An 11,594-nucleotide genomic window follows, 5' to 3' on the forward strand; every position below is an offset into this window, starting at 1 on the left:
TAGGAAGGTGTTAAAAGCTGATGCATCTGATAGCTTTCTTACGAATATGGTTCTTGATTTTTTATTGCTACATGATACATCCGATACATGATGTGTGCCGTGCCGGTCATATTTCTTTTGCAGCATCTGTCTTACACTGAGCGCTTCGTTCACATGAAATTGCCTAGTCGTTAAGTATTTGGCATTTTAGTCAGCACATGTCTTTCGTTTTAACTGTGCTTTTGTAGTTTAGTCTTTGCTTTCTGGCATGTCTAGTGAACGAGAGGGGATCACGATGGAGGAGGCTGATTTATTAGCCCGATCAAGTAAGAAAAGTAAGGTGGGCAGAGGAAAACGCCCCATGGATGAAGATTCGACGGTTGAGATGGAAGGAAATATAGCCAAAGGAAGCTTCAGTTATAAGGAATCATTAATGGGGTCTGCATATTTGGAACAAAAATTTATGGAAGATATCCAACATTAGAATTATGCTTCGGAGGAAGACGAAATTGGTGAGGAACTAGTAATGAAACTTAGCAGAGGATAAGAAAAGGATAAGAGAACCCTGACGCCAAGCTATTATCGTAAAAGTTATGGTAGAAGGTTAGGTTTTCTGCGACGACTACTGTATTTGGGAAATGATTTTTTCCTGGCAAAATTTTTGAATCCGGATGATAGAGATTTTGCTCTGTTTGGAGGATCATAGATGCTTGCTGATCATTATCTCCCGATGAGACCTTGACATCCAAATTTTGATCTGTTTGAAGCAACGATTGACAGAGTTGCAGCATGGGTGAGAGGGGTGCTCTGGAAAATTGGGAATCATACAGGTAGAGCCTTTAAGATAGATATAACTACTTCTCTTGGCACCAGGGGTTAACTATGCTCGCTTATGTGTGGAAAGTTGACCTTACAAAGCTGTTGCTATCTAAGTTTAAACTCAGACGTCGAATTCGGCGGATAACTTACGAGGGATTGCATCTGATATGCTTCCAATGTGGACAATATGGCCATAAAAAAGAAACTTGTCCTTGTGGTGAGCAACATGAAGACTTGAGGAATAGCAGCAATGAGTCACTGAGTCTGAACAAGTGCATGGCAAGGCAGATGCAAGTCAATTGGTGGGGAATCAAGAAATGTAGTCGGTGATGAGATCAGAGGTTAAAGAGCCATATGAGCAGTGGATGGCCGTGAGGAAGACGACGAGAAAATTTGGAAAGCGAGTGAAATTGTAGGAGAATGTTATTCTAAAGAATTAGGGAAGGGGATTACAGCCTAAAAAGAAGGGCATAAATTCTCCAAGAGGAATTAACGCAAAAGATCTAGAGTGGGGGATCACGTTTAACGTGATGCATGAAGCTAATGTGGAAATGAACGTTACAAAGAGAGAGAATTTCGAGATTATTGGAGCTCGAGGGGGAGCTGAGATGGTGAATAGCACTATAGTTTCTTTTATTAAGAAAAAAAAACACTAAAAATGAAGCTGTGATGTTGCCAATCCCAGTTAGCTTGTGGTCGAGTCTCAACTCAGAAGACCATGCCTCCTAGTCTTCACGAACCAAAAGCACAAGACAAGGGCAACAATGCCCAAGGAGCACTTGAGTCAAACAATGGTTAACATAAGCTTTTTATATCACACTTCTTCTTGGGCTCATTACATGTGGCCTGTAACTCTTGACATTATTTCCCTACGTAATCGAGACCAGGCAGTCATATTTAGTCACACTTTAAGAGAAGGAAACTTCGTTACTGAGCTTTTTTTAAGCCAAGTTGGGATCCTTAAAGGAACCTTCCCCTCCTGGATTAATGCGGATGGTACTTGACGGAGACCTTGTTGGAGTCTCTCTTGGAAGGAAGATGGGCGTGATATAAAATTAAAACAGTAATTATTAAGCGTTTTTTCTAAGTTTTTTTTAGCTATTCTCTCTCTTTTATAGTATATAATAATACTGAATTATAAGTTATTTTATAGACATAAATTCTTAAACAATTAAAAAATTAAACTAATACAAAAAAATTATAATCTAAATAAAAATAATATTTTACCGACTAAACCTGTTGATTGATTCATTTCATTCAACTAGTGGATTGTTTTATCTATTCTTTAGAAAAACTAGAAATCAAGTTTAATTTTCAATACTCTCTTCATGACTCTCAATAAATCTCTTATCTTAGTAAGAACATCATATTTGAGGGATTTTATAAAAATATCTATAACTTGATCTTGTGTTTGCATATTTGATTTCAACTTCTTTATTTATAATGTAATCTCTTAGGTAATTAAATTTTATGTTAATGTGCTTATTTATGTAATGAAAATGTGAATTTTTAGCTAAGACAATGACTAATGAGGTGTACATATAATTCTCTATAGACTTCTTTTATGGTAATCACAATTCTTTCAATAATCATTTTAGTTATATGGAATGAAAAACACATATGATATAGTAACTAAATATTTAGCTTCACATGTTGATAAAGTAATTATAGATTGCTTTTTTGAGCTCCATGTGAATGTTGTATTTATCATGTAAAAAACAAAACTAGTAATGCTTTTTCTATGATTCATTTCTCTAACATAATCACTATTACTATAACCCATAAGGTCAAAGCTATTAGAATATTCATAAAACAAGCCAAAATCAATAGTACTTTTGATATATCAAAGAATTCCCTTCAAAACTTTAAAATATATCATAGTCGATATTTTCATCTAACAAGCTCTAATTCAAAGAGAATACAAATATATAAATTGAAAAGTTATTGAAAATGATTAAAAAGAGAAAAGATATGTGAATGTGTAAATTGTAGTGTCATTAATAGATAAAAAGTGGATTCTAAAGATGTAAGAATTAACATTTATATATAGGTCTTAATGTATTGATTTAAGCTCTAAATTATATCATTGATCACAAATATACTTACCAAAACAATGTCCATAGATATATATAAAGATATAAGGTTTTAGTCAAAGCAATTTGTCTATGAATTAGTTTATTGATATAAATTAAAGGCTTGTTTGGTATTACAGTAGTAGTTAGTTTTCAAATTATTTTTTATTTTGAAATACATTAAAATAATATTTTATTGTTATTTTTAAAAAATTATTTTTGATATCAGTATATTAAAATTATAAAAAAACACTATAAAAAAATTAATTTTAAAAAATTTAAAATGTTGAGTAAATAATGTTTTGGCTATAATGTCAAGCACCCTTCAAAGTGCACCTGGAACAATATAAAAAGGTGGGTTGTACTTTTGGTTGGTAGGTATGAATATTTTTTTTATCAAAAATAAAATTTAGCAATTATAAGATGAACAAAAGTATAAGGAATTTATTTTTCATTAAACATTTAATATTTTGTATTGTTAATCAACAAAAAAAAATACCTGTAATGACATTTGATATGAGTTTTCTTAAAAGGTTGTGAAGGTGATGCATCTATTTGAAGAAAATGATCATAAAGTTTATAGTTTTTTTTTGAAAAAATCTAGTATAATATGATGAAGTCTCAAAATTCAAGATATATATCTAAAATGTTATTTAGTATTTAAGATAATGATTAATTAATATATTTAAGTGTTTGGATTTTTTCTTCTTGATCTAAGAAACTCTAGGTTTATAGTAAAAGCTTGAAAAACTGTAAAAATCAACCCAATCAAGGTGGCTTAAAAACCATCCAATGATAAAGTCAGTATATTTATGAAAAATTTATTAAATAACTTAAGGTAATAAATTATTTAAAAAAGCTTTAAATTCAAGAAACAAAGATATTTGTTCTTAATTATTAAATTGGTTAATACTTTGAAATATGTGTCCTTATCTTAAAAGATAAAAAGGTATAAATCCTTTATCTGGATGGTTAAGGGAGTATTTATACTCCTTGAACTTTATCATTTTCAAAAAAGAAAAAGATTCGAAAATCCCTTGCTTTCAACAACATTAATAAGAGATATATATTTTTTATATATCATTAATAAGATAGTGTATGGTGGATCTTTTAAGAGATCTTGTATACATCTATACAAATATGGAAAGATTATTATCTTATTATAAACGATTAACTAGACATAGAAATATAATAGTTTATGATGTTATATTATAAAGGATTGTTTAGTATAATGCATATACCAGAAGTTAACTCATCAAAATCCATCAAAAACCCAGCGGTGGATGGCAATAAACTATGGTTAATTTGGGATACAACCTTCTATGGGCATGGTTTTTTATACGGATGGTTAAGGGAGTATTTATACTCCTTAAACTTTATCATTTTCAAAGAAGAAAAAGATTCGAAAATCCTTTGCTTTTAACAACATTAATAAGAGATATATATCTTTTATATATCATTAATAAGATAGTGTATAGTGGATCTTTTAAGAGATCTTGTATACATCTATACAAATATGGAAAGATTATTATCTTATTATAAACGATTAACTAGACATAGAAATATAATAGTTTATGATGTTATATTATAAAGGATTGTTTAGTATAATGCATATACCAGAAGTTAACTCATCAAAATCCATCAAAAACCCAGCGGTGGATGGCAATAAACTATGGTTAATTTGGGATACAACCTTCTATGGGCATGGTTTTTTATACAAATAATGCAGCTGAAGTTGTCATTACAAGATGGAATGAAAGATTCTACAAAATCATGACATTTCTCTAAAATCTTAAAAACTCCAAGAGCTTAGTAGTGAAAAATCTCTGAATTTGAAAAGCATTTACGTGTTTTGCAGAGTTTAACACTCCTCTTTGGCAAAAATTGTAGCCATAGAAAAAGGAAACAAAAGGTATTGAAAATGTCATGATACAAAAAAAAAAAAAGAAGCTTTAAATAATGACGTGAAATACAAGGTTGGCTATATTATATGAGCAACTACCATCCCAAATCTTTTAGTTTATTTATTAATAATAGATGGAGGCTGAGTAAGATAATATCTTAGGAAGACAAATTAAATATAAGTTTTCAGTTGCTAAATCATAAGATAATATAAATAAATAAATAAAGAAAGAAGGGGCATTGAACTCCTTCAAAATCCATTACGCATAAAAAGAAATAAAAATTTACAATGGGTTCCCATGAAAACTAATGACATTATTGAATATAATAAGATAAAATGTTAGCCCTGCAACTTTAAAATGATAAATTGAACAAATAACACCATGAATATTCAACAACAATTGTTTTTGTTAAAATGATTTGATAAAAAATGAAGGAGCCGAATATTACAATGGAATCCCATTTTATATTTCCATCAAAACTTATGTTAACAACCAAAATATAATGCATTTACATGACTAATACTAAAATCATCGGCCACTAAAAATTTTTAAAATATATATTTTTTTAAAACATGAATAGTAAAAAAATTTGAGAATTTTTTTTTTAAATTAAACCTTTATTTGCATCAAAGCCCCAACATAGGGGTACAAAGGCTAGTCTAATACTAAAATCATCGGCCACTAAAAAAATTTAAAATATATATTTTTTTAAGACAAGAATAGTAAAAAAATTTATAAATAATTTTTTTTTAAATTAAAGCTCCAACACAGGGGTACAAAGGCTAATTATATAAATATAAAATGAAATTTGTTATAGCACAATGTTATAGTTCAAGTGTAACATTATACATTAAAAAAAAAATATCCAGAGTTAGGATATATTAAGGTAGTTGGCATCTAACATTGTAGGATGTGTTTTCAGACTTATGAGTTGTCAAAAACAAAATTGTGAGGTGTGGAAGTTGTGCTAGATTGAGCTATAACAAATAATATTCTGTAAATGGAAGTGGGTCAGGCTTTACATATAGTATCAGAGCAAAAAACAACTCGTTTTTAAAGTGAGAAAATTGTAATCTTTCATATAAAAAAAATGTTTAGAGCCAAAGTATATTAAAGCAATTGATATCTAATCTTGTAAAAGGTGTTTTGTGATTTGTGAGTTGCCAAAAATAAAATTATGAGACTTAAAAATTAGATTAAATTAAATTAGATTAAATAATATTCTATAAGAAAGGGTGAGTTTTGCCTCACATCATGTACTCATTTAGTTATCAAGGAAAAAGAAAGCTTTTAAGATGGGATAATAATAAATATAAGGAATTGAAAATACATATAGAATAAATCATAGTTTTAAAAACTGGCCCGGTCTGGCGGGTTGACCTGGGACCCAGCCATAGAATAAATCATAGTTTTAAAATCTGGCTCGATTCGGCGGGTTGACCTGGGACCCAGCCGACCCGGGGCTGAAACCGAGCCGGGTTGATGAAAAAATAAGGTAAGTCATGACCCGGCAAACCCGAACGACCCGGCGGGTTGACCTGAAAACCCGAACGACCCAGCAAAACCTGGTAAAAAACTCGGCTGCAATCCGCTGAATTGTCGTTTTGAATTTTTTTAAAAATAGGAATTGACCCGGCCGACCCGTTCGACCCGATCAAAACCCGGTGACCCGATCAAAACCCAAAACCCGGGCCTTGGACCGGGTCGGGTTTAAAAACTATGGAATAAATTAATTAAAAGTTAAATTATTTTAAGCTAAATATTGGGTAACAATTGATTTTTAAAATATTTTTTATTTAGAAATATATTAAAAAAATATTTTTTAAAAAAATATTTTAATATTAATAACATTAAAACAATTTCAAAATATAAAAAATTTAAGTTTTTTTTTTTTTAAATATAAAAACAATTAACCTCTTTGAAAAATTCATGTGAAGTTCCCACCAAATCCAAATGATCAGCTCACCCCCAAAAAGCCCTGGGATCATCTGTAATCTAAGCTGATCTAACGGTGGACCCACGGAAATCGAATCTGCGAGTTCATAAAGGTTCTTTTTACGGTAGCTTTAAGCTGTGGATTTTGTTCTTGTTCAAACCACAATTATTAAGGAAATCATTGCTTCTTTAGCACCTCCTCAAGTTTAAATTACAAAAAGAGCTGACAGAGACGCAAAATCAACTGTTTTCCACCACAGCGAAACCCCACTGGGAGTTTGCAGCATCGAGCTTTTGTGGAGCCGAAATCTAAATTCTCTTCTCAAGATTTGAATACGTGCTGCTGATTCTCTTCGCTAGTCAGGCTGTCGTTGTACAAGTCTTTACTGCGTTTCGAAACGGGACCGCCATTCTAACAAGTTTTAATTTTTTTATTAAAAATTCTTTTTTTATATATATTTTAAATTGTTTTGATGAAATAATTTTTAAATTAATTTTTTAAAATAAAAAATATTATTTTAATATATTTTAATATAAAAATATTTTAAAAAATAATTATAACCATACTTTCAAACAAACTAAACTATATCTCTTTATTAGAATTATTTTAAAAAAATCTCATTATCAATATGAATTTTTCATTTAAAATTATTATTTTTTATTATTTTAATGTTAAAAATAAATTTTATGTTTGTTTTTTTCATTTCAAAAGATTATTACGATGAAATTACCTTCTTTTTTTGACATTTTGGGATGATTTAAAAAAAATAATTGTTAGGGTTATTCAGGTGTACAAGGGCATTTTGGTCATGATGCTCGTGACCAAAAATTTATCATGCCCGTAGGACCAACCCTATCTAGCCGTTACGCTTACCGTCTATTCTGCCGACGCGGCACTTCCGTAATTCAAAACCCTACCAAATCTTTTTCACGTATTAAACAAAGAATTCGACCGTTATCTTCCTTTCCATTCAACAAAACCACGACACACTATTTTCTTTTCTTTCACAAAACGTCTCTCTAAAAGCTAGAAGAGAAATCAAGAAGACAACAATGGCTGCCGATTATGCATTCAGGGAGGGAGATGTGGAGATTGATGAGGGGCTTGGGTTCCCAAGAGCCTATGCAAAGCTTTGTAGAGATCGTGGTGTTGTTGGGACTTATAGCCATGGCCCTCCTTTCGCTTTCATTCCATATGCAATGCAGCAACATGAGGTAATTTAAAAGGAAAAAAAACGGCCCTTTTGACAAATCTTTTTTTCTGTTTTAGTTTGTAGTGAAGGAGAAAATTAGCTCAGGGAGTTAAATTTTACAGGATTTACTCGAAAGTACACAGATAGGCCTCTGTTATTTGATTTTGTTTTCTTGATAATTTAATTCTTTTAGCTTCTTCTTTCTTCTCTTTGTTAACTAAGTTTCTCGTGAGAAACTCTACTTGGATCATATGGTTTTAGGACGAAATTGAAATGTTAAAGTTGGATTTAAACCGAACAAAAGGTTAAACAACCAAGATGGACCAAGAATTTTTGCATGAAATGTGGTTTTAAAGAGTTAATACAGTCAATAATTCAGCTAACGATGATTCTTTATCCATCTACTCCGATGCTGTCTTTGATCATGATTTTCTCTGCAGATCTCGAGAGCAAGGGAATTAGAACAGATGTTTCCAATTATCGAACAAAAAGCGAAACAAACTGCCAAGCCCAAGATTTTTATCAGCCTCTTGTGGAAGCAGCTCAATCACTTAGGGTAACTTTCCTCTTCATCTCTCTTCTCTGACCCATAAAAAAAGCTACTCAAATTTTTATGATATACGATCTCTGATTTATTTGTTAATTTGTTGGATTTTAGGAATGCCGGATTTGATCCTGCAGTAATCCGAGTGGACCCATACGGCAATGTTCTATATTTTCATGCTGATAAAGCCTCTCCTCTTGCTTGGGAAATTGATCACTGGTTCCCTTGCTCAAGTACATAATTAATCACTAATCTCTCTCTCCATGTCTGTGTGTATGAACTCATACAAAACATCTGTAATGTTTGGTTTTGCTCGTTGAAATTGTAGGGGGGGGATTGACAGTTCCAAGCAATTTGAGGATACTACAATGGCAAGTGTGCAAGAGAAAGCATAACAAGTTAGAGTTTCTTGTTCCGTGGTGGGATCTTCAACTGGGAATCTCTGTGAACCAGTTCTTATCCATCTTTGCGTCTTCCAACTCAGATTTCAGGTGGGTCAATATCGATATCTACCTTTTGCAGCAATCAAATTGAACGATGAAAGAGAAGTTATATAATGCACTTCGTTCCAAAATTATGGCAGGCACAGGGCGTTTTCATTTTTGTTCTCAGAAGGAGAAAGTGAGGAGCTAAATGCTTCCCAGAGTGTAGAGTCACATTCTTTTCCACAACATTTCATTGAATCGAGAGAGAAACTAGGCCTTGCTCCAGCTGCTGTTGTTGTATCTCGAAGAGAATCATATGATTCTTCTTTGGCTTTGAAATCATTGGATTACAACAGGCAGATGAGGTCGCATTCTCCTGCAATTGGTTAGTTGATGAATCTCAAATAGATAACTGTTTATATATATATATATATATGTTCCTTTTCTTTTACCAACCTTTTTTTCATTTTTCCTCTCTGTTTCTTTTTCATGTACGCATAGTTATAAAATTGAATTTCATGAGGTAATGCAGTGTGTTCTTTGGTTGTCTGTCTTACTTTAGCTTCAAGAAAAGTGAAGACAAGTTTTCTAAAAGAAAATGAGGACCCCGACTTTGTCACAAATTCATATCAAGCGATTGTCTTGGCCAGAGATTCTCTTAAGCAAAAAGAAGAAGCTCACAAGATGCAGGCTGAAATACTGAGTTTGGACGACGAAGTTAATGAAATAAAGAGAAAGAATGATGAGGAAAAGCTTACTATTCAGGACTTGGAATTGACACTGATAAAGCGTAGGAGGAGGGCAGAGAAGTGCAGGCGGCTAGCAGAGGCACAGTCTTCATACAGAACTATGCTAGAGAAGATGATTCGTGATGCTATGCACCAGTAAGATTTGTTACTCAACACAGGATTTTTCTCTTTATTTTTTTCATATAATTGAAATATTTAATTTCTGAATTATTATTGCAGGAGTGTTGTTTACAAGGAGCAAGTGAGACTGAATCAGGCTGCATCCAATGCACTCATGGCAAGGCTTCAAGCGCAGAAGGCAATATGCGATGCTTCAGAGAAAGAACTCCACAAGAAATACAAACAAAGGGACGAGCTTGAGAAACAAATTAGGCCTGAATGGGAACAAGGAAGGAAGAGATCAAGAATGGATGATATCTTACCTGAAGATGGAGACCATAAAACTACTTTTTATTTACCAGGAATCAGGCCAAGGACACCAATCCACAAGGAGCTCAGAGTGTTTCTAGAGGAGGAGCAGAAAGCATCTGAGGCTGGCTTGTCTGCTAACGAAGAATCAAAACATGACGAAATTGAAGAGGAACTCAAACAACCTGAAATGACTATCATGAAGGAAGAGCATAATAAATCAATTACCGCATTCGAAAATGAAATTCCAATTGAATATAAGCTTCGGGCACTGGAAATAGGAGAGGGAAAGAGAGACAAAATCCAATTCCCAGTTATCCAAGACCAAGAAATAGAGGAGGATGAAGAGAGCAGAAAGCAACGAGGGAAGGGAAATGTAGAGAGGTGGCTGCAATTGTTGTTAGACAATTCTGGAGAAGAGATTGAACCTGAAAACTCAAACGGCTCTGGAGCAAACACATCTGATGACATCATTACCAAGCTGAACCAAAAGTTCCCACAGAAAGAGGCCAAGAGTTCAACACAGGTCAGGGGGGAGAAGCCGCAACTAATTTTACAAGGAAATGATAAAGGAACGGGGGTAAAAGAGATTGTTGAGATAGAACCAAACAAAACACGGAAAGAAAAAGGAAATGGCAGCGTTGGTGGTGGTGAAGCAATTGGAAGTAGCAACAGTTTTGAAGGGAAGGAAAGAATAGAGAGCAAAAAAGAAAGAGTGCTTACAAGGTCTGAGAGTGCCAGGACATTGCGGCGTATCCCATCCTCTCCATCTTTGATCCTGGGTATGAGAAAGGGGGTGGAATGCATGAGGAAAAAGCCCATGGTTACTGGTGATGATGACTATGACGGGGATCGTGCTGCAGGGAACAGCTTCATCAAGTCATCCATCAAGAATATCAAGAAAGCAGTAAAATTCTGAAACTGCAATTCCACTTGTTCAAATCCATTTGCATTGTACCTTAAATTTTTCTTTTCTATTTTTTCAAACTCTATAGAGCGCTGCTAGCAATGGCAGCATCAGATGAATAATTGTGTGGAAATTTGTATTGTATATCCTAAAGTGTCTTTGATTTTTGTATGAGATTGGTTGTGAGATACATGTAATAACAGCTTGTTGTTTTTGCAAATAAATGTGATTCAGCTAAATTCGTTTTCCCTGTAAAAATGTACTCTCTCGAAAAGTTCATCGACTCCGACACATACATGAAACCGAGATAAAAGATCCTCTTTTTTCTGCTGTTGAGTGTGGACTAACTAAAAATGAATCCAAATAATAAATCCCAGCTTCTGGGAATGCGATAGAGGCAACTTCCTCGATCCTCAACAAAATGGCAAAGATTTACTGGAGTCAGTACCCAGGCAGTGTGACGCATACGATAAGTGAAAAGTCAAGCAAACTAGGAAATTCTAGTTTGGGATGCATTGGAGGCAAGTGGATTGATTCTTTAGTAGCCTCAACAAATCACGGATATTACTCCCAATCGAGCCGAATAGCCAAGTTGGTCATAAAATCAATCATGAGGTCTTTCCCAAATTGGGGAATTGCAGATACGTTATACATGGATG

The 11,594-nt window shown here is 33.1% G+C and overlaps 1 protein-coding gene across 1 annotated transcript; it reads left to right on the top strand.

The window, feature by feature from the left end:
* The first annotated feature begins 7,649 nt into the window (after positions 1-7,649).
* Positions 7,650-11,174, top strand: LOC105136383 (trichohyalin). Its single transcript, XM_011041694.1, has 7 exons — positions 7,650-7,924; positions 8,343-8,458; positions 8,561-8,679; positions 8,775-8,937; positions 9,030-9,256; positions 9,434-9,755; positions 9,840-11,174. The coding sequence occupies exons 1-7, from the start codon at positions 7,763-7,765 to the stop codon at positions 10,945-10,947; spliced, it is 2,217 nt and encodes a 738-aa protein (XP_011039996.1). The 5' UTR covers positions 7,650-7,762; the 3' UTR covers positions 10,948-11,174.
* Positions 11,175-11,594: the final 420 nt, after the last annotated feature.

The sequence above is a fragment of the Populus euphratica genome, unplaced genomic scaffold (genome assembly GCF_000495115.2).
Source record: "Populus euphratica unplaced genomic scaffold, PopEup_1.0 scaffold174.1, whole genome shotgun sequence".
Classification (NCBI taxonomy): domain Eukaryota; kingdom Viridiplantae; phylum Streptophyta; class Magnoliopsida; order Malpighiales; family Salicaceae; genus Populus; species Populus euphratica.